This window comes from Chiroxiphia lanceolata, chromosome 9, assembly GCF_009829145.1.
Source record: "Chiroxiphia lanceolata isolate bChiLan1 chromosome 9, bChiLan1.pri, whole genome shotgun sequence".
NCBI classification, from domain to species: Eukaryota; Metazoa; Chordata; class Aves; order Passeriformes; family Pipridae; genus Chiroxiphia; species Chiroxiphia lanceolata.
In genome coordinates this window covers 15,791,192-15,815,548 of record NC_045645.1, presented here as the reverse complement: position 1 = coordinate 15,815,548, position 24,357 = coordinate 15,791,192, and the positions used below count along the sequence as shown (strand labels likewise).

The 24,357-nt window shown below is 37.1% G+C and overlaps 1 protein-coding gene across 1 annotated transcript in view; it reads left to right on the top strand.

Annotated features, from left to right (window-relative positions):
- The window catches only part of LOC116791050, a 225,013-nt gene that overhangs the window by 31,257 nt on the left and 169,399 nt on the right, over positions 1-24,357 (top strand). Inside the window, exons 5-6 of the mRNA XM_032696701.1 lie at positions 12,829-12,986; positions 14,717-14,815. Coding sequence (XP_032552592.1) covers positions 12,829-12,986; positions 14,717-14,815 — 257 coding nt within the window. The remainder of the gene's footprint in view (positions 1-12,828; positions 12,987-14,716; positions 14,816-24,357) is intronic.

The following is a 24,357-nucleotide window of genomic DNA, read 5'->3' as shown; positions in this document are numbered from 1 at the left end:
AGTTAGTCTAAGAAGAACTCTGTAACTCTGTGTATGTGTGCATGTGCACATGTGTGTTAAGCAGTTATTTACATGAGAAATTCTGTGACATAAACATGCTTAACCACAGTAATGCAGACAACACTCAGAATATGTGTCATATTGTGCCATACATTATCCCATATTCTTGTGAAACAGAAGGATTCCAACATATAATAAATTTAACTGAAAAATAGGCTGGCTGTTTAAATCTTGAGAATGTGAAACAGCAAGTTTAAACTAATCAAAGTAGTGAAGTGTGGGCAAAAATCCCACAATGGTTAGAGGCTGGGATTTCAGCTTGAAGTGTCTGTATCGAAGATACCGTTCTGATACCATTTCCCTTCACTTCCTTCTTCACCTCCCAGGGCTTTTGTGCTTGGGTTTGAGATGAAGTAGAAATGTGAATTTTTATTTTATTCCTGGTTGAAAGACTTCAGCAAAGGAAAAGGGAGAGAGGAAAGAAATGTGCAGTGCTGCATCTAGTGATCCTTGCTTGCCTCTGAGTGTCTCTGAATGCTGTCTATGGCTGGAGGAATTGGAGAGGAAAATAGTAGGTTATTGTTTGCTGCTTAATATAATGCTATTTTGGCTATTTGGGGCTCTTTTGGCCGTTTCTTTTTTTTTTTTTTTAAATAGATTGTGCCTCTAAGTTGGTCGCTAGTCTGGAAGTATAGGAAAATAAGTTTACCAAGAACCTGAGCTATGCAACTACTGTGTATCTTTTCATCTATTACCTATCACGCTTGAGATTTATATTAGGGTAAGCAACTTGAGCAGGTTCCCATACAGTAAATGAGCTATGGTCTAATGTGATCTCCCTGTAATCCAGTGAGCTCTGAGGGCAGTGGTCTGGAGTATGGTTTATGGAGCATGGTTTCTGTGATTGTCAACTTGTTTTGCCCCTAGTGGGTACTACAGGAACAGGTAAAGAAGTCAAGGTCCCTGGTCAGCCTAAGCATGTGGAGTACTGAAGTTTGAATGTTGGGATTTAATACAGCCTTCTGTTGCCAGTCAAAGCTCTCAGGTGCACAATCCTCACAGACTTCAGCAGGACATCCAGTAGTAGTTAGTAATGTCTCTCTCTCTCAGAGTCCTTACTGCTTCACTGATTCTAGAAGTGTAGAGATCACACCATTGGCCCAAGTTAACACAGTTCTACTGAAATCAGCAGAATCCAGATGCCTTAAACCAGTAGAAAACCTTAATCCTTTGCTTCCTGTATAGAATGATACAGCAGTAACATGTACTGCTCACTATGGGTCAAATAATTCTCAGCAAATTGCTGAAAATGTTTAGAAGAGTAGTCTGTCATTACATCTTAGAGCATACTGCAAGGATATCTGCTGCAAACCTTCTGCAGGGAGATGAAGAAAGACATATTGTCCAGATATTTTCTGTTCTTACTATACTGTGATCAAATACAATCATAATTGTTGTTCATTTTGGGGTCGTAAGCCTTTGTAGTGAAAGAGAGGGTGAATACTTTGGTCTGAAAGATTAGCTGAAGGAAGATGAATTATTGTGACAGATGCAGAAAGGTGAAAGAGGTGAGAATTATGTGAAATGTTGTGAACAAGGAGTGAAACTTCTACAATTATGTATTTTGTGTCAAATGAGGTTTTGGTAGGTTGATACACATTACACTAAATGTTATGATTAATAGTAATAATGTTATCTTAATGTTTGTGGTAATCAAAGAGTGGAAGCAATAACTGGATCTAATTGATAAGAACATTTGACTGACCCTTGACAATTACTTCTTTAAATGTAAATTTTTAGACTGTGACTTTAAACAGTAGCAGTTCCTTGATGATTTATTTTAGAGGCTTACAAAGAGTATGAAAATAGAGTAACATTCTATTATTGACCATATAGGTGTGGTTGAAAGACCTGTGCATGGGGCTACCATCTGTTCCATGTTAGAGGAAATACCCAGTTCAGCAGAAATATTTCTTTGCATGTTGTAGGCCTGGAAATGCCATTTCAGCACTATGAAATCTGATACATCAAGACTTAAATGTCACTTCCAGAAATGCTGTTTAGTGGAACGTGTGTGTATGGAAATGATGTCCTGGTATAGAGAGGGTCCTGGGTTATAGGTATTTTATGAGCCACATATCTCTAATTCATATTTTGCTTTTGAAACATAACACATGTTCTAGCTGCACTGATATGGGTTCTCGCTTATTATAGTTAATGGATTATTCATCCTCTTTGTCCTTGACATAATCCTAAGTATGTGCATAAAACTCAGATCATGTTGCCCATATAAACCAATCAGCCCAGAGTTCTTCTGCAAGGTGTTGAACAGTCACCCAGAGCAGATGGTAAAGATAATGTTTAATAAAGAGTTAGAGGATTAGTTGGAACAGAAATAAGCTAAGAGAAAGGGATAATTTCATTTCATATGAAACTCCATGACATTTCATGCACCCAAGGACTGATTAAAATTATGCCAAAAGCTGCTCTCTTTGGCCAGTTTGTCCTAATGCTGACCCTGCTTATGTTGTCAGCTGCTGTATCTGCATGTGTTATTCTACCACTTTGTGAATAACTCAAAAGAAAGCTCTTCTGATTCTCCTGTGGCTGGCAAAAGTAATTCTTAATTAAATAGGAACAGAAGAGATGATAGGTTCTGCTAAATGTGATGAATATATTTAAGCATATATTATATTTTAAACCTCAGCTGAGGTTTAGAAGAAAAGTGTTATAGGTCATTTTGAACATAAATAAATTTTAAATGGTAGTTTTTGTACTGTGTGGAGTTAAGCTTTGGTTTACCTTGAATATTTAGATGCTGAATGGAAAACAGTCCAGGGGATAGTTCATAAATAATTTTTAGTTTTGTTTTAGGAAAATTTATTTTTGCTATCAAAAAAGTAGTGGACTAACAAAACCTACAGATTTTGCATATTGTATAACATTTGTAATGAAGGCCCAGTTGTCCTGTAATAAGGCTTAATCAAGGAAATAGAATAAAACAAATCAGAAGCAAGTATTTTACAGTTATAGTATTTCTGGGCTCATAGTTGTCTGCTATAAATTTAAGATTTATGAATCAGAAGCTCTGACAAAACTTGTCAGGTATGGGTGCTGCAGGAGCAATGTAAGTGGAATCTACTTGTAAAAGCAGTGTCCTTTGTTCTCAACACAAAACTTAAACTATTTGAAGCTGTTCTCATAAATACATGTTCTTTTGAGAAGACATTTTGGAATGGTTGATGTGACACAGAATACAAATATGTCTTTTAATAGTTATGGCATAAGAGTAGAACAGGATCAAAGTCCAAATTATTAACTTCCTTTGCTGAGACTCAGTGGTCACCAAAGCATAAAACCAGATGTGAGCATCTCTGGACTCATTCCAGCTGAAGCTCAAAGCTCTAATGAGTCTTTAATGGTAAAGCACTGTTAGCTGTTTCTGTAATGCAGGAAGACAAAAGTACTCTAGAATCAACATAATGGCTTTTGCACTGAAGTGGGCCAAAGCTAAACCTTTGAAAGCCTCTTGAAGTTTGGTGGCTTGGGTAATATCGCTACCTAGTAGTTCCAGGATTCAGCTGAAATCTTCTCAAACCTGCTCTGCATTTTCTAGCTATCTCCTGTATTTAAGACAGTGTTTGGCTTTCTAAAATAAAGGCCCTAAAGCCTTTTTTTTCTGCTGCAGATTTTTCCTACCTTCACTTGTGCTCCTGTTGTTTCTCCAGTTAGTCACTTTTGAAAATATTTCATAGGGCACTTCAAACAGCGAAGTCTATTTAAAATAGTCTGGAATAACATAAATACTAAGACACTGTTAAGAATGAACTGGGAATTAATGAAACCTTAATTTCACTAACAATAATTGTACTTATTTTACTACAAGAAGCAGGTTTAGCTAACTCTGGTGTTTGAAACTACTAATTGTTGTGAAATAGATTACTATAAAATTGTCTAGCAAAATTATTTCCAAATTTCCTTTGGTCTGCTAAATATTTGTCCGTACTTCATCTTGCGAAATCACAGGGGCAAGAACAAAGCTCAAGATGTCTGTCAGCTGAGAGTATCACAGTATCAGAATCAGATAGTGAAGCTCAGCAAGAAGAGAGGGTCATATTGCACAGCTGAGATGAGACATAGATAAGTCTAAAGCAAGTTATGGCTTTATCTCAGCTTAACCTTGAACCAGCTGCCCTTTCCAAACCCTGCCCCCCGCAGTGTTCCTAGTGCACTACAGTTATGCTGTAACACACAGCTAGAATAAACAACAATGGAGATGGGAGAAAAGCAGCTTTAGAAAGGATATTTTTCATTCCAAACATGTTTCTTAAAATGTACAGATAAAAATAAACCGCTTGACTAGCTGAATTTTGAAAAAGAAAAGAGATTCAGGTAAAAAAGGATCTTTTCTGTTTAGGACTTTATGTTAATTGAATAGTGATAGCAATGAAATGTATTATGAAACAAAGTGGGGTTTTTTTTACATTTTCATGTTTTTAATATAAGAAATACTCCCACCATAATAAACCCCAGAAATTATGATCATGGAGGAATGGGTAGGCGTTCTTATTCTTTCCCGGATTGTGAATGATTAACATACAAGTAATTTCTCCCGGCACTCAGAATGTTGTTCACCTTGTAAGTCCCTTGAGTTACTCACTCTACAGCCTACCAATTAGTGTGTTCACATCATCCTCAGATAATGCTTTTTGTTTTTTACTATCTGTATTTTTTTTGGTCTTGGCAAGGAAATGTCAGAAAACAAGCTTTGTTTTGATTTCTCCCCCTTTGTTTTTCTCAACTGGTACCTTTTCAAAAGTTTTCAGAAATCAAATGTGTGCTTCTGCTTTTTTGTTCCTATTTTATCTGTAGTGGTTTCCTAACTTTCATCCTCCAACTCTAATATCTCCTTTAATGGGGTCTCTGTGCTGCTTTTCTCACAAGGTGAACACTTTCTTCGTTTTTGCATCTGAATGATACAGTTGTACTTCATTAAGAGATTTCTAATTTTTGGTAGCTTTGAGATAAGTGAGATCCTACCACTAAACATACCATATTTTGGATGCATTTCTTGTGTGCACAGTTATTGCTCTTGGATTAATAATAAATCTCCTTTTTTCTCTAAGGCTCTTCTATTCAAATGCATAATTTCTTCTTTCATTTTTAGATGCTTGTCCAAAGGGAGGTTAAAGTTATGCTTGAATATCATGACACACTAATTTTTTAACAGAAAACCCACAACCTATTGATTGGCACTCTCTGGAGCACACCCTTGTGATGATAATAACTGTAATGATATGTGATTTTCTGTAGCAATAGTTTTATTGGCAAATGCAATGTTTTGCTTCCTAGTTACATCAATGGGTTTTAATAAACAAATATCATGCAGCTACAGCAAACTCTCTAATGATATTTCACGAACTACTTTTCCCAACAGGAAAGAAAGCCAGTAGCAGGAGTACTTGTCACTGCAGTTCATTACAAATATTTTTAATTTTTGTCTCATTTTAGGCTAGGGGATCTTCAAAATAATACAGTATACACACATGTCCAAAACTCAGAGTACAGCTACATTTTCTCTTCCTCTCTAACTCCTGAGGTCCCTGCTGAAGATTTACTTTAACTGTCTTACAGGGTCTGATGTAAGTTCATACCCGAGACAGATCTCAGTCTTTAGCTGCGGTTCTATATCCAAAAGAATAACCACGATGACTTAGTTCCTGCTGTTAGATTATTATTGCACCTGTGACTTCTTAAATTAGCCACAACTGGCCTGGCTGGGACCTGCTAGCTGCCATGGGGAGCAGCAGTCTGCCTGTGCTTCGGGAACACTCGCAGCTTCTCCGTCACGTGCTGTTGAACTGAAAAACAGCAATCAGGCAGGAGAAGGGCAGTGGCAAACTCAGGTTCTCTTTCCTGTCATAGGAAATAAGCCTTTCTCAGTTTTAGCTGAGTCAAAGCCATGTTCTAACACCTGCTTTCCAGATAACTGCTTAAATTTCTGCATACTGCAAAAATACAATAGGCAAATGCCCTTCTTAATTTGGAAGATCTCCCAGTCACCTGGAAGTAAACTATCGTTTTTACTACTTGTGGCTCCTACTTTCTCCAGATATGCAAACAAAAACGTAAAAAACCAGACCTGGTTCCAGAAGAGGAACTGGAAAAATCCCATTTTAAAAAGAGGTTTAGAAGGACTGTTGATTTTTTTCCATCCAGTAGATAACGGGTTCTTTAAAAACAAAAAGCATAACAGAAGGGAAGAGTCACCCTTCTGCTATGGCCTTCCTTAGATATCCTCTTCTGGAAAACCTATAAAAGAGGAATGAATTATATGCTTTAAGGATGCCTTTCATTAGTTTGATTAGAGAAGCAATACTGTCTTCTACTTTCTTCTTGGCTTGGCTTGCCTGTGCAAGTCACACTAAACTGGCTACAACTTCGGTCAGTGAGAACATAGGGAAGCTGGATACAGGAAAGACTGGATCACCACATTTTCTAGCAACATGCTGTCTTTCAACCTTCTTTCTTAAAGAAAGTATACAAATTGCTCCAGGTTTTCAGTGAAGAGTGGTAAGATACAAAATATATTCCTATTCCCCAGAGGTTAAATTAGTGGGTGGAAGTGTTGTCTGATGACTTGCTTGTTTGCAATTGCCAATTAAGGAAAATGAAAGAAATCCTCCTGTTTTGTTTTGAACAACTCTGTTCCCTTTTGAATGTGGGCAGATGTTTACATATGAAAAGCAAATGGAAATAAATCCAAGTATATAACTTTTAATCTTTTGCAGATAAGTAAGCTGCTAAAGCTTACTTAGCTGTGCTCTTAATGGTATAACGGAACTGTTTGTGACACTAATTGTGGTGGATTTGATTTTGCTTCAGGTTGTCATTTTGTAGCACTAAGTGTGAAAAATTACATCCTCAACAAAGCCTTCCTTGGTGGAGCTCTTGGAGACAGGCATTAAGACCTTCTCAGACTAATTAGAGCCTCTATGATGGCTGAGTGGTTGCTTCACTCTTCTTTTTGGGTCTTTGACACTTCCCCTATTCCCATCAGTTGCTAAAGACAAGATGGATGAGTGACAAATATAAAGGAGAACCACAAGGGCTACGTACTGTTTTTGTGTACATTTAAGTGGCATTATTTAAGCAGGTCAGTTCACTTGGAAATCAAATGAAAATCAGGTGAATGGAGGATGGCCAGAATAGGTTTATCTGTCATTGCTAATCTGGACTAGGCTTTTCTCTCTATTGAAGCTACAAGAGGTCATGTAAATAGGGAATAGTTTTATTATTTTCCCTATTATTTTCGAAAGGGATATATTCATATACATACATGTATAATTGCCAAGCATGGTGGAAGTTTGTGGAGACTGATTGCCTTGTGAATCAGTAACAATGAAGCCTTGTCTTCGTAAAATTGAGACCCTTGGATTACAAATCAAAGTAAGTGGGGGCAAACCAAGAGTTAATGTATGGCAAGGTTGCTTAGGATCAAGAGGACAGTCTGTCTTTTAAAGGAATGCTGGTCTTGTTACTGAGGCAGAGTTTGGTAATACCAACACATGGCACTGCCATGCAGAGAAAAGATAAATTTAGATTGAATGATTTCTCAGTTAAACAGGGACCAACAGGGAGTTTATAATAAAACAATTTACACTCACTTTGGAATATGACAATGGCAATTTTTCTTGTGCTGAAAACAAACCATTCCTGATGTATGTTTGTGACCCAGCAGGAAGTTTTCTGATGCAGGCTCCTTCCACATTTATTCAGTAGCAGACATAATTTGTCCAACGTGTCTAGCAGTATATCATACCATGTATTATTAGTACTGTCACATTTTCCTATGATCCAAAAATCATGGTGAAATATTTAGATTTGTTTGTAATCCCCCAGAAGTGACATATGACCTTCAGCCTTGAAGGTTTAGCCCTTAATGAATTAGAGGCTTAAATTTGCTTCTCTGTTTTTAGATTTCATTGAAAATATTTTTGGTGTAATCTCTAATTCTAAAAAATTTATCAGGTAACATTTTGGCATATATAATAGCAATTTTTTGTTCTTATAAGGTAATGTAAATCAAGAGGGGTTCCTCTGTCAGTGCAGTAAATTGGGGTGAAAAAACTGACTTCCTTTTTATGGGAAATTTTAGTTGCATTTAGAATGCCTGATACTAGAAGTATTCATGTTACTTATGGTTTATTTTAGCTGTGCAACAGGAGGAATGTTGTTAGTATTTCTGATCTAAAGTCTGATGTCTCAGGTTTCTGTCTTCTTCAAGATGGATCCAACAAATCCCATATAAGACTGGTACAGTCAGGAGAGCAGGGGGATAGAGAATTGCTTGTAAGATCAACTGAACTCTCAGGTGATGTTCAGGATCACTTCAGGTCAGATGGAACTATCATTTCTCCCCAGCATCAAGGAGAGTCATTCTAAGACTTCCTTGCTGAATAAGATGGTACTGACACAGCTGATTCTGTACGAGAGAAACAGCTGGTGTTTATAAGCACAGGATTTTGAAGAGCTCCTGATCTAAGGAAAGTTTTGGTTCTTAGAACTGGTGTTACCATTGCTTTTATGGGATAAAGGATATCAGAAATAATTTGGAAAGTGTTAATAATTGCACTGAAATTTCTGTGCAGGTCCAATGGGAACACATTCTTCTGATTTCTAGATTCCCTTAATGGGAGATCTGTATAGACTTTAAAATATTTTAAATATATTCTCCTTTAGAAGAAGAATGCAATTTCTTCAGTTCTTTCATTTTTTTTTTCTTTCCTACTTCTGAGGAAATATTCAAGGAAAAGGAAATACTGTTTGATGCTGTTTTCCTTTTATAATGGCAGTAGGCTTCTCTTTTTCACCACGGGCAACTGTTTTGATAGTGGTGTAGAAATACTTTGGACCATGTTAGTAATGCTGTTCATTACTAATTTCTTCATTATACTTTGTGATTAACTCTCTGCAGGTTTGCTGAGGGAAGAGAAAGCCTAAAACAGTAACAAGCAAGGATCTTTAGTTAGATCTGACTGGCTACGGGAGGAAGAGTAGGACATAGCCAAAAAGCTTGGAATACCATAACTCAGCTGTGAAGCTGAATGATTGCCGAGCACATTAGTAAATGACAATTCTCTTTGTAATTTTAAAATCTTAAAATTTCTCTTTGATCATTAGATATTGCTAAATATGTGACAGGTGAATTAAAACATAATTTGCAGATTAATAACAATGTAAAACTTTAATTTATCTAATTAAAATATAAGCATATATAGAGAAGTATTTGCAGATGCAAGCCATGCACATCATTAGTCTAAAACGAAAGTTGTTTAGATTAGTCCAATTATTAAAATTTAATGCAATCTTTTTGGAGCTAGACTGTGCCTGGTCATTCAGAAATGAAGAAAACTGTGCCTAGGTCTCCAGGAAAGAAATGATTCACCTGTCGTTGGATCCAGTGTAACCAAAGGGCTTGTTCTCTTCTGAGCGTAGGAAAACGCTCTTACTGAGCTGTATGTATTGGGTTATTTGTTGTGTAGGAGAACAGAAATGAGAAAATGACCAACTTTCAGAACTGCCCAAGGCAGTAGACTTGTCAAGAAAAGAACATTTCTTCCTTTCTTAGTGATCTGGGAAGTCCTGGGGATCACTGCGCAACACTGTGTCACCATGTCTGTGAGAGTTTGAAGGGCATTGAGGGGTGGATGAAAACCCAGTTTTTTAATGTAACAAATGGACTTACAGTTCTATGAGTAAGATTAAACACGAGAGATACTCTCTGGCACGTAGCACTGCCTTGGAATCTACTTAGGAACACCTTCTAGCCATTCATACCTGAAGAACTCCCATTACAGTAAGAAAATGGCGAAGAAATTTTTCCGAATTTCTGTATATTAGGTCTTTACACCTCCTACTGTGAGAGAGAATTTCATCAAATGTAGGAGTCTTTGAACCCTTTGTGGCACTTTTGTTTGTCAGAGACAATTCTGCTACATCTGACGTCTTCCTTAGGAGGGTACAGTATTTTATTAAACAAAGACTGACTGAGCTGGCTAGCAGTAAAAGGAGTGCAAATGGATATCATATCCCTTTCTACTACTGGAATCAAGCAAAATGATCTAGTATAACTGATTCAGGCTTACAGACTTGTATAATTTTGTCAGATACCAGCTATCACAAAATAAGAATACTATACTGTAGACAGATTGCTTTACTGGATAAATTAGATACCTTTCCTTGCAGGTTCAGAAACTTTCAAAATATTCCACCCTTCAGTTATAAAATTACAGGCTTCTAGAAACAAATTGCTAAATACATCTAGTAGGTGGTCATAGTAGGGTCTGTATTTTTCCTCTGTACCTGACTCACTGTAGAGCAGCATCTTCCCTGTACTCCAGGCTGGTAGGTGACAATGGGCTGATTCACTGGTGAGCTCAAATCATATCCAAATATAGCAACATCTTGATGCTATTATGATGATTACCTCTTTGCAATTGGTATGTCTTAACTCAGCACAAGAACATAACATTCCTAATGAGATATAGCAATAATTTACCTGTCACTAAATAATCTTTTCCCCACTAAATGACAGTGTCTTACCATTACAAACATGTCCCCATTGACTAAAGCACTAATGAATACAGGTCTAGCATTATCATATTAGATATTTATGCCAGTTGATAAAGTGAAGAGCTTGATCTGGATCAGAACTATTCATATCCTGCATGAATCCTGGAGGTAGCTAAAGCAGAGAGGGTATCTCTTCTCTTTTTTGCCTGTCACACAGGAGCCTTGAACTACTCAGGAAATAACTGGAGCAAATGAAGAGATTTTTCAAAGGAGACTAGAGGAGTTAGGCATTGCAGTCTGAGTGTAAGTTTTCCTAAGCAGTTCCTTTTAGAATCTCTGAGCCATTGTTCCTGTAAGGCTCAGTTTTAGACTCCCTCTTTAGGCTTTAAGCCTGCAAATTTATATGGGATTAATTCTAGGCACGTGGTCCTGTGGACTTCAATAGGGCTACTTAAGCCTGAAGTTTGGCATATGTGTAGGCATGTTCAGAAACAGAACTGTAGGAGACATTCCCATTTATTTTGATGGGAGTTTTGCCTAAATGCAGGTTTAGCCCATGTATTACAAAAGTCATTCTTTGACACTCCAGTTGGACTGTTGTAACTAGGGAGAAGTTAATTTACTGATAAAAATATCTATTGGAAATTTGGCCACACTCATCAGAGGAGAATGTTTTTGTAGAGCAAACCTATTCCATTTTTACTGAAATATGCAGAGAATCTTTAAAATGCTAAAAGAAGGCTATGTTCCAAAATGGTCCGTTATTAATATTGAGTAAATATGTACAAAAAAGCACACAGAAGGTACGTAATATAAAGCAGATGCAAAATATTTCTTTAGTAATATTACTTGAGTATTTTCTGTTACATGACCATATTTGTATTTGCTTTGTAAGCAAACTGTTTTCTTTTGAAAGAAAATCACAATTCATACTTGTGATAATTTCTGGTACAACAGAATGAACATGCTTTTAAAATACTACATGGAAATAATTTCTTTACATCACCCCAACAGGTGGACTTAGATAGTTGAAGAAGGTGAGGAAGAAAAATTAAATGCAAGACAACATCAGTGACCCAAAAGTTTGCTGTATTTCGGTACAGCAACTTATTCTGATACTACAAGCATGTTGATTCAATCCGCAGACTAGTAACTAGCATGTAAAAATGAACCATCTCTGAAATATGTAACATTTATGCATAAGCATAAGCATAAATGTCAGAGTTAATTAGCAAAATAGGTGCAGCAACAATTTTACATCTGTGATAGCTGAAATAATTTAATATTTTAATGATGTAATGATGTATACTAAAGCTCCCGTGAGTTTGAGAGTGCCTATTGAAATAACTATTGACAAGTTCTTTTATGTTCTCAGTGCACTACCTGCTCAGCAGTACGCTGTCATTTTAGAGTAATTGCCCAGCAAACTTTTAAAATGCTGTCACAAAAAAATTGCTTAAACAGAGGTAGCTCTTTAATTTGTCTGCCACTTTTTCTGTCACTCCTACTGCACTTTATGTTGAGTGCAAGGTTTAGCTGTCACATTTGAAGTTCTTCCACATATTTTTACAGTCTGGGTTGAGGCCATGTTGCCAATTTGTCCTACAATGCTAAGGAAAGTTTTAAATAAAAATATTTTTTCATACTCCTTTTACTTGTACACTGTAATATAGAAGATTGGAAATTATTCCTCCTATAGATGGAGGAAACTATTTTGGATCTGTAAAACATAATGAGTTTCACTAGAGATGATGATTTGTCCAAATCCAGCTGTTTCATAGGAGTATGTGTATGTGTGTGTGTATATGTGGTTTTATATATATGTATAAAATGCAGCTGCTTAAGAATGGTCAGTAGTTGTTGTTCTGTCCTGGTAAAGATTCATAAAATGAAAATTTTTTGTTTAGGGAAGATGAAAAGGCTTCAGTGGGAAGTTTGAGAACAACTTGCCTCATACTTCAAGTGACCAGGATGCTCAGCTGGGATGTAAGAGAAGGCTAAAGAAAGAACTAGGATATGCCTCTGTACACTGTATTTTTGTAGTGCCCACTGATTTGTTCAGATGTGAAACAATAAATCATATGAAAGTTTTGAATTTTCATGAGATGGGAAAACTTTCCTTCACAGTTCTGGATCCAGGAACTTTCTTGTGCATTAGCTTCTGTTGTATGATGCTGGAGGCAAGAAGGCAAAAATATAATTCCATTTTTTGTATCTCTTCTAAAAGACTTTATTTTCTGCTTGCTTTCTTAGGGAGGCCCTTCCAAGCAATAAAATTCTGTGTTATCATTCTCCCAAGGCAGAGTGGAGGTATAAAGCAGCTATGTCAGTCAACAACTTCTGTGCCAAGAAATGGGGAAGAGTTGCTTTAAGGCCGCAAGATCGTTATGCAGTCATCAGACTTCCATGTGGTTAGTATTGACCTTTTTTGGATATTCTGAGATCATGAGCAAGAAGTAGGAGGAATTGTCTGGGTCTGTTATCCTTCTTACAAAAGAAACTTAACTATGGCGTGATTGCAGACTCTACAATTAAAATTGAGTGTAAAATTCTGAATTACAGCAACTTGATCAGCTAAATGCTCTTAGTGCTAGAAAATGGTTTCTGCTGTCTGAATCCCATCAAAATTGGGAACCGTATTAGGAGGAAACAGCTGAAGTTTACTATCACAATGGATCACTTTTTGTTTTCTCATTCCTTAAACAGAATTTTCATATTTAGCTTTCATACTTTTTGAGAGTAAAATGGGGAAGAAAAAAATTACTGTTTATATGATTACTTTTCCATTTCAATGAAAGAAAAATTACATTTGGATTTTCAACATAATTTAATTCTCTTAAATAGTTACAAAAATAAAAATATGAAGAGCCAAGTATGATATATATATTTAAATGATGGAAGAAATCCTTCTTTTAACATACAGATTTACTAACAGTTTGCACATTTGACTGTAGGGGGAGTGAATATTCATAATAAGAGGAATTTCACAATATGAAATGTCAGTAGTTACTGACAATCTGTAGATATCAAAGAATGAGCACTGGCACATTAATAAGGAACTTAAAAGCAGATCCACAGTCTAACATCTTAATAACTATAAAACTACAACTTCTACATGAGTCATATGTTTGAACTCCAAACTATCTTATAAAATTTAGCTAGAACACATTTTTCTTGACACAAATGAGTATATTAATTTCCATAAGATATTATCTCTTGCCATATATTTAATTCAGATTCTCTTTCTACTCCCACTAAAATAATTGCTTACAACATACTGACTTGATTTTATATGGCTAATTAGAGCAGTGCATGGAAAAAAATAGGTTTGCAGGTAATACTAAAATTAAATATGTTAATCTGTAGCTCAGTGCACACATTTTGTATGAGCTTTAATTTGCTATATAAATTATAGTTCTGCGTTTATAAAATGCCCTTGAAAGAATGTCCTATTTTTTTGAATACTAATACCACAGGGAAACAAATATACAAAGCTTTTAGCTATAGGCTATATTTGCATAAATTAAGACAAGTAGTCAGTCTGAATATCCAACTGTAGATATACTTTTAAAAGATATTCTTCATACAGTTGCTAGGACTTTGCGTATTTAAGATTTACTTTTTTTAACAATGTAGCAGCCTTTCATGATAGACAAGTGAATTTTGAACAATGAGGCATAAATAGTGTAATAAATAGGCTGTGGTTTATCAGCTAGAGCACGGAACAAATAATTCAAAAGGCTCAGAACTCATTTCTGTATGAGCTAGTAGCAAATATCTCCAGTACCAGTCTGCTTTACTGGTTTATTCTAGAAAAAGCTGGTATGGCTCTCTCGGTGTAGCTTCCCAGTGCAGTGTATGTATTTTGTGACATGACTGCAGTGACACATGCTATTCCCACATAGATTCTGGTAACCTCAGCTAAAAGGCTGATCCTCATTGTTTAGAAAACTCTCCTTCCATGTGAATTCAGTTAATATTCACTAATGATAGGGAGAAGGCAATTACAAAATCTATAATGCAGAGTATGTCCAAAATTTTACTTAAAGGTTGTAATTAAGAAGAGCAAAGGGATATGCATGACCAATACACTTATGCTTTTTTCATAGGCAGAGTGATCAAAACCTTCTCTCCTGATTAGGCAGTGGTAGTAAATCCAGTATAGGGATCAAATCCTTAAATATGTACAAGAACCTAAATCCTTTCCATCTCTGGCCCAGGAACAGTATCTCTACTGGAGGTACGTAGCCACGTGTTATGGAACGAATAGGAAACATCCCTGAAAATGTTTATTTTGAAACAGTATCTTAATTCATTTTTATTTCCCATGCTTCTGTGTTAGTAATCAAGATCTTGAATGCTCTTGACAGAGCAACGTATCACTGGTCAGAAAGTTTTTGATGAATCTATGACTTAGACTTTCAGTAGTGTTAAGAGTATTATCATTTGGGCTGTATGTTATCACTTCCTTTACCGTCCTAAGAGGCAGCAGTATGCACTGAGTCTTCCAACTAGCTTCACAGTAGAAGAACAGAAAACTCAGAGTTAATTTAACCTTCAGACTGTCAAAGTAAAATAAACAGTATTTTAAATGAAAATGGCTAGTCGGGGAATAGTTCACAGTGAAGAACTTCATTTTTTATTCATTCTCTTCATACAAGGTGAAGATCATACAAGTGAATGTCTAATGTTGTTCCTCTGAGGGAGTGTCACTGAAAGTATCACCTAGAATTAATGGTTTGATGATGCTGAACAAGCCAGAGAAAATTGTCCCAGAATGTTTTTTAGTGACACTACTATTTTTGGATGAAGATTTCCCCCTTGGATTTTATTCATTTTATATAATGCTGTTTGTGTGATTAAGTCATGAATTTAACTTTTTGGCAAAATAACTCTTCAACATCAGCTTTCCAATGAGATTATTTTGGTTGTCCATTGCTACTTGCTGTGATATGGAATTTAGTATAGCGTGACGATAAATCTCCTCATTTACTAGAAGAAAAAAGCACATTACATAAACAAATGTCACCAGCTATGACTAGATACATGACAGTATGAGCCAAAGCCCTAGTTATGAGAACTGGTAGAAGAAATACAATCTCTAGTGATACTTCTGTCAATCTTTAAGCCATGGTCAGAAGTTTATGTGACACCTTTTTATGTCTTCTCTTAGTAACAGCTACTAGACTAGCAATTAAAAAGAAAAAGGAACATTTAAAATATGAAAATTGCCACAAAACTCAACTTAGACAATGTAATGGTGTAAGGTTTGAGGAGAAATCCTTCACAGGAAGAAGTCTATTCCAAAAGTATGATAGAAGTCCTGTTAGTCGGTCAATTTTTAGTTTTTCTTTTTTTGAAATACAGCAGAACACAGAGCTGAAGGTTACAGTTTTTAGAGCCAGTTAGCATGGAAGACTATCATATACAATTTCAAGATGCAATGAAAAAAAAACAGCTGGAGTGGTCAAAGAAATCCTGTTTCTTAACAAGCACATTGACAAGTTAACTATGACTATAATAGAGGGAAACATGGCAGCTGAATGATAAGGAGAGTATGAAAAGGTCTAACACAACTTCCCAGACTGACTTAGCCTAAGAAGGCATTGGCTGGATTTACTGAGAGGCTCTGCAGTTAAAACCCACAAACTCCACTTAGGAATGGTAAAAATCAGGGGCAAAGGAAGAATGAGCCTTAGTCCTTTCCTCCCATTGCAATGAGAGCTCATACAGTCTGTACTGAGAGCAATGTAATTTGCTTCTGCCTGAAAACTGTCAGCTAAGATCAAGTGAAACTTCAAATGGAACAATTTCCTGCAAGAGTTGCTGAATTCTGTCAGTCTTTCTTTGGAACACTAGGGGACAAAACAGGCATATGCTGCAGATCTGTATTTTGGGATGCTCTCTGGTTGGTGTCTATGTAGATGCAATACTGGAATGTTTGGTGGAACAGAACATGGAATACATAAACATTCTAGGAATGGGAAAGAAGAGGAGAGGGAGAAAGGAAGGAAAAAAATAGATGTTAATGATAACTGTTCCAGCCTTTTTGAATCACACGTTTATCAGATACTGCATAGTCTCAGTATCTCTGAATTAGTGTCTCATTGAGGTGCGAACTTACTAATTAATTTCTAAACAATATTTTGGATGGAAAGGCAAAGAATTAACAACACAGTTGTCCATCTTCAAAGATGGAGAATACCAGAACTAAAACATGCAGAGAATAGCAAACTAGAATATTTTTTCTAAGACTACTGTAGGGTGTTAAAAACAATCACAACACTTGCATCTGATACAGGATCCTTTTAATTAATTAGTCAACAATGGTCAGGTCTTAAGTCAATGCACCAGAGTCACTGGACTGAACTGGACTAAATCTAATTATTCCCAGTTCCTACTGTCAGACAAAGATGTTCTGATAATGACTTCTAACAGAGTAACAATGATAGTGCTAAAAAAGAGGAGGAAACAAAAGATGATTCTTCAAAATAAAATCAGTTTTATATCAACATATATATCTAAGAACTGCAAGTACTATGTCTTAAATCAATCAAACATCTGCTTTTTGATTTTTAAAATCTGTGACTACTATCCCACTGAGGTTCTCCATTTGCTCTGATTGTAAGGAGTGTTGTTGAAGCTTGTTGACATAGTTTTCAAACTTTTCACATTACAAGGAAGGTCACTGCATTTAGCCCATGCTACACTCTTTTTTCATGCACACTGACACTCACTCACTTCTGTTGGACATATTTTAGACAATATAATGAGTCGTGATGTTGGGGCTACAGAAGTTGTTCTGAATTTGTCACACATTGCATCCCACCTTTGGGCCTTGGCTGAAAGAGGTCTGTCTGGCAGTGGGAAAAGACAGAATGGAGGGAATCTTGCTTTTAATTCACTAATTCATTTGACCCTTTTTTCATACAAATTGGTGTGGTTATCTGCCTTTTCTTCCAAAGCTCACACTCTGCTCTTCCAGATTTAAGGTTCACGTGTAATGAGGTTTTTTTGATGTCACTTGTTTTTGAAAAATGCGACAAACCCCTAAGTTTTAGGGTTCTAAAAAATTTGGGAAATCTATTAGTTAAAACAGCTGGAAATATTTTTTAAAAAAACACAACAAAACAAACCCCGTACTAACTATGCTTAGTACTGTCAATATGATGAGATACATGCAGATTCCTCAGCTGTGGCTATGGTACAGAAGTTCTGGAGTGTGTGATGTTTTAATCTTCAACATGATTTAGCTGCTAGAAAATGCGTATTTTTAATATCAAAGTTTTGTTATATAAGCATAGGAAAATTTTGCAAGCCATCAAACTTAATTTTTTCTTACAATTGTTTAAGTTAAAAATGAACTAAACTTTTCCCAAAAACTGATCTGAAAAAATAATTACATTTCTGTTTGAGTCTTTATATGCCAAGTTATAGCCTAATATTAAAGTGTAACTATTTATGTATTAAGAATTCCAGTAAATCCTCTGTACCACTCTTGGATCAAACCATGAAATGTTTAAAAATCTTTCCTTTTGACTTTGATTCTCCCATCTTTCTATGTTTATGACAAATGATATACCTGTATGTCTGGATTCTGTGCAAAGCAGAATTGTTCAGTGGAATTATTATTTTTGCCTAGATATTTTATTGTGAATATTCCTATAAGTAATCCCAATGATGTAATTTCTTCCTAAATGATTACTTCTAAATGCTTTAAAAGAGCGTAGTAGCTCTCTTTATAAAAAGATACGGTTTTTTGGAATACTTGCCTGCTTCCAATGCACAGTGTCCATTGCCAGCCTACGCATCAGCTTTAGAAAGCAGCGTCACTGTTTTCTCAGTTTTATTTTTCTTTTTTCTTTTGATCTGTGAAAAATCCCAGTCTTGTGAAAAGCACTAATTAATGCCGGTGAAATCTGTGGAGTTGGACCCTCGTGGGAGTAGCTAAATCAGGGTAAACTGAGTATTAGGTTTTAGAGTACTATTTTATGGCTACCAGCACGAGCCAGATGACAATCTGGCCATCAGTTCATACTTGTGGCATTTGTTCTTCATCTGTGTAGAGCAGAGGCTGCCGTGTGAAGTGTCGGGCCATGCATCCTGCCATGAGGGGCTCCATCAGTGGGAAGGTTGGGTGGTTATACACAGCGCAAGCCTTATTCTTAGGAATAAAGGAGTGTTGGTAAGACTGACAGGCTGCGCTGAAACTGCGGGCGCTCAGCGGCCCGAGCTTGACCTTCTCCATCCTTGAAGGGCCCTTCCAGGCAATGACACATCGGGACCGTGTCCCCTCACCTGGCCAGCCGGGCACAGCGTTCACCAAGAGAGCGCTTGGGCTTGCGGGAAGGTCGCAGAACAGGACGCCGCAATTTGGTCAGGGCAGCCCGAGCGGCAGAGCTTTGTACCGGCCCACGCGGTGGGCAGAGCGTGCGGCTCCCGGCTGCTCCCAGCTCGCCTTCGCCCCGGGGCTGCGCGGATGGGAAGCCCCCGGAGCTGTGCCGCAGCCGCGCGGTGCCCCCGGGCTGCAGGCTGCCCCATGCCGGGGGTGGCTCTCGGGCTGGGGCAGGGACAGGAACAGGACACGGACAGGGGCTGGGGCAGGGACAGGGCAGGGACAGCGGCAGGGATAGGGAAGGGGCTGGGGCTGGGACAGGACAGGGGCAGGGATAGGGCAGGGGCTGGGGCAGGGACAGGACAGGGACAGGGGCAGGGATAGGGCAGGGGCTGGGGCGGGGACAGCCTGCCGCCTGCTGCCGGCCGCCGCGCGGGTAATCACGCATCCCCCCTCACTGCTGATTTGCAAGAGCAGATTAATCAGAGCGCGCGGCTTGATGAAATTTGCTGTTATTGTGCCCATTTTTAGCAACATCTTTTATTATCTTCATTATTCATTTACAGGGGACCGGCATCAATTATGCAAATGAGTTCACAGACTTTGCAGATTACTTCATTTGCCGCTATTGTTTGTGGAAATTTAATTATTAAATATTATTAAGCTTGCGTTTTCTTCAATTTTCCGAGGCTTAGTTTCATTTGATTTTTCCTCCAGCTGCTCTCGTTTCCTTTCAGTGCCAAAACAGCTCCTCATCAAAGCGGCTCTGGCATGTGAAGACCAAATAAAATCTCCTCAATTTAATAATTTTGATGTTAGTCCCTTGTTCTCAGCTGCTTGCTCAAAGCAATGCAGAGAGAAACGCAGAGCACATTCAATTTAATGAGTAGAAATTGAATTCAAGTTTGTTCGGAATTGACTTCAATTAAGCAGAGTCTTAATGATAAATTAATCTCTTTTCTTTATTCCCTAGAATTTGTTTTTCAAAGTAGGAAATTGGACTACATTGAAAGACCAAATAAAGAATACCAATTTTAACTAGATTATGGAACCGATAGCAAAATTTAATTCTTTATAGTAACGTACTTGGACAAATAGCATTCACTCTATGGCATGTATTATAATTTATATTCATTGTTACCACTCACACTTTCATGGCGTGGATAAAATGGCAGTTGAATTAAATATGGGCCTGTAATAGACTTCAGAGTTTTAATCTTTATTAAGAAACTCTAATTGAATGCATAATTAGCTTTTCAGGGTCTAGGAAACTAGGTTTAATATCTATGTGGACCGAAAACATAGATCAGGCATTTTTTTAAGAGCATTTTTTAGGAGTTTATTTTTTAGGAGAAATTATCTTATAACATGGCTTGTCTAAAAAGCCACATTTTAACTTCATTGCAAGAAGCAATGAAGGAGGAGCAGTAGCAAGCTTTCTTTGTGCCCCTTTGAATGCCCAAACACAGCCCTTCCTGCATTCTGAATCAGTGATGGGTAGTGCAACCTTCTTTCATTAGAACAACTCAACATACCTTGTGCCTGCCCCCGTTGAAACACATAGACAAAAGAAGTCAGTGCTTATGAATAACTGAATAACTGCAATGGGACTGTGCCCTTTTCCTTCTGTGTTACAATTCTACCACACTTGGTCACCTTAGTACCTTTGTTATTTTCCTCTATGTTATTCTTGCGGTGTGACCACTGTGAGCTCTACATTTTGCTATTTCAGAGAGCAAGATATTTTTTCGAGAGTGGAGAGTGATTTGAGTGCCTGCTCCAGGTTTTCAAAGGTGATCAAGCGTCTTTATGATATCTTAAGCTGGTCATCTCATGCCATTGACAGTTTTTGAAACTTTGATTCTTTAACCCTCTACTCGATGGAAAAAAATCTATTTTGCTGTTTGTGTTTGAACCTTTAAGATGCTCATTAGATGAGGGATACTTCAAGCCAAACTCTGTCTCATGTATAGTTATATTTATGTTTAAAATTAATAAAGTATCCACCCATAGTACTAGCATTTTAGAACCATTATGCAAACATTCTGTCCAGTGATGTCTCAGGTATGGAAGTAATTTTTACTAAGATTATTACATATTCAGGGGGGTGTCAAATTCTGTGCTTTGGTACTTCAATGAAGAGAGTGGGTAAGTTTGGCCAGCTGAGGATCATTCAGTCTTCTGCTTTACCCCTACATAAATTCTTTGGTTCCCAGGCCCTGAGCAAAGGTATATACTGCTTTTTAAGTAAGAAGTAATAAACTGAACAATTTCCTTTAGACACCTTTTACAATCTGCACTGGACTTGTGAGCACCTCCCACTGTGTGTCCAGCACTGGTTATGTTTCTGTTTCCCTGGAGTTTCCTGTTATGTTTTCTTGGTGTAAAGGATCAAGACCCTGCCAACAGACTCTTTACATGGCACACAATTGAAAATATTTATTAAGGCAATATATTTGTTCTTGCAGATCTGGGAAATTAAGTTTACTGCTTTAAGGATACCCATGTTCTGAAGTGTATGAGGCTCCAAAGATTTGTTTCAATTTTCTGAGTGAATTTTTCTGTAAATATTCTTATCTATTTGGAAATGGGATCCAAGATTTTCTAGAAGTGATAGAGAAAGGTTTGTTAATCTGAACTTCCTGGTTTTTCGGAGGTGTGGTTTAGTGGTGAACATGGTGGAACTAGGTTGGACTCAATGGTCTTAGAGGTCTTTTCCAACCTTAATGATTTTGTGATTCTATGATTCTGCATTTCAGATCTGCAGTTATTTAGAATGAGATGGAGTAAATGTTTTTTACAAGAAACTGCAGTTGCAGTTCATATACAGCTGTGTTGTTTCATGTAGAAATCAGTCCCTGTGTTCCAACAGACACAGACCAGACATAGAAAACAGTAAGATGCTCACAGTCACAGAAAGCCTTATAGAGGTGAGAGATGTCAAAGCTCCATCAGTCTTTGCAGTCTATGTCTGATTGAACTGGTTTTTAGGGATGACACTGTAGACATCACACACACACAGACACACACACAGACACACACAGACACACACACACACACACACACACACACACACACACACACACACACACGTTCCAACAATTGATTACATTGTAACACAGCTACAAAGAAGTCATTAAGGTAGTGGTCCTGTTAGAAATACCTATACTATAATAGCACTGTGGTACTCCATATTCCCTAGTATATCACTGATTCTCAGTGCACAAGCATTAAAGGCTTTTACTGCATATAGATCTCGCAAGTTCACTTTAAGGTCTGACCATTAAACCAAGCTGTTTCCACCTATTTGTCATCATTTGCAGTAATGGTTCTGTAGTTCAGTGCCTGCCTTCTGCAGTCCCAGTGTTGTCTGATTAGACTCTTGTTGACACCTGTGCAGATCACATTGCCATCTTTTCCTTTCATCTGAAAAAGCCCTACAGGGCCCTATATGTGGTTCAGGGAAACAGTTTCTCAAAGTTACTTGTCTTATGTACAAAGGAAGACCCTATGTCAAAACAACTTTTTTTATAAAATCTTAAACTGACTTTCCCCCTTTCAGAACTGGATCTGATCTCAGTGAGCGTGCCCTTTCTTTTGCCTTCTACATTTTCCCAGAAAGTTTGGCTTTTTTGAATCTCTATCAGGCAGAAATGGGATGACTCCATAAGGAAAATTCAGCCAAGGCAGTAACTTTCTTGGAGAGAAAAGGAGCCATAAGAACAATTTCAATTATGAGTATATTTTGCGTCTGAGCCACAGAAATACTGTGCATGTATTAATATGCCTTTTAAAATAGAAAATATAATGTTTTTACAAGGGACATTTGTGTCAGTTTTGGCTATGCTAATGAGTATAGTAACTAGTAAATTATGTAGCCTGGCTGGGAGCTCAAGCTCCCTATTCTCAGAGATGGGTGAGGCAAAATACTGGAAAGGGAAATAATTTGTTTCATCAAGAAAGATGTAAGAGGGAAAAAATTACCTTCCTTAAATTATCCTTTACCAATATGGAAGAGCTCTAGTTTGTTAGTATTTGTGCATCTACACTGCAAATAATGCCCCACTTCTGACAGTACTATAGTTATTACATATTCTGAGTTTATTTTCTGGAGATTTCAAAATAATAATTTTCCTACCATCAAGATTGTACAGCTTTCTGTAATCTTTTCTTACTGGACAGTATGTTTTCAGTGCTGCTCTTTTCTACTCCATTGTTTTTGTTCACACTCCTTCAACAGCCCTGATGGTAAATGCATGAGGCAAGAGTAAGGTTAAGTATTCAAAAGGTAAGAAATGTCAGACTTATACAATCTCTCTAAGAAGCAACTCTTGTCTACATTGTCAGCTACTATTTCTGAAGTACACTTATTACATCACTTCAGATAATGTTGCATTTCGTGCTGTTGAACACTTTGTATGTGCCAGAAAATCTGGCAAATGAGTTATTTGTCTCAGCTTTTCAATGTGCATGAGCCAAATCTGCATTCATAACTACAGCAATCTCTAACCACAGGTCTCTATTCTGTTCTCATGGTCAGGGGCAAAGCGTGAATTTGCTTATCCACCAACATTTGAGTACTTCCTAGTGAATAGTTCCATAAGTCACAGCCACTTTGCAGGTTTATTCTGCGTTGCAGCTGTGGTCATCCATATTTCAATCCTGGCTGATAATCTGGGTCGATACATTGAATTAACTTTCTAGGACAGAACAAAGCTCTATTCTGGATGTATTTTTCATTTTCCAGGATTTGAGAAAAAATTCTAGAATTTTTTTTTGCCAGCTAAATATCCAGTGTTATTTGTTGGTCATGGCCACTGTTGTTGCATAGTTTGGCTACTTGTCAGATTCATAAACAAGCTTTAAAACACTGTGAGATGTGACTTGCTTTTTTAGCTTTTAGCTAACACAGCTAAGTTAGCTTCAAAGTGAAATCTCATTTCAAAACTTAACTGAAGGCAGCATTGCTGCTGCTTAAAACAAACAAGTCTATAGTATATGATTGCTGACTAAAATAATAAAATATTTACTGAAGAAAGATGAGAATTTAATCACATAGAAGTCTGTGGTAAATACATACTGGGCCATTATGGCAATTTAAATATATGATATTACATGTGTCTCTGTGGGAGAAAAAGTATGATATTGACAAGTAAGTGATTATATAATTAGACTGTACTGCAAAGTATACACAGAAGGTGTAGAGGTAAAAAGATTTAGAGTTTCTGGGCTGTCATGTGACATTCCAAACATAGTTTCTTGAAAAATCTCCAAGTTGAATATCTTCTACTATACAAAGAAAAATTATTAAAAAACAAAGTTCCATTATGTGGACTTAGTCATCACTGCTAGAAGGCTTGATTTCATGGACTTCAAGAACAACTTTCCCTTTTCTGTAAAATTTGATGCAGGTTTTATTGCAAAAACCTGTGCTTTTTGTGGAAGCT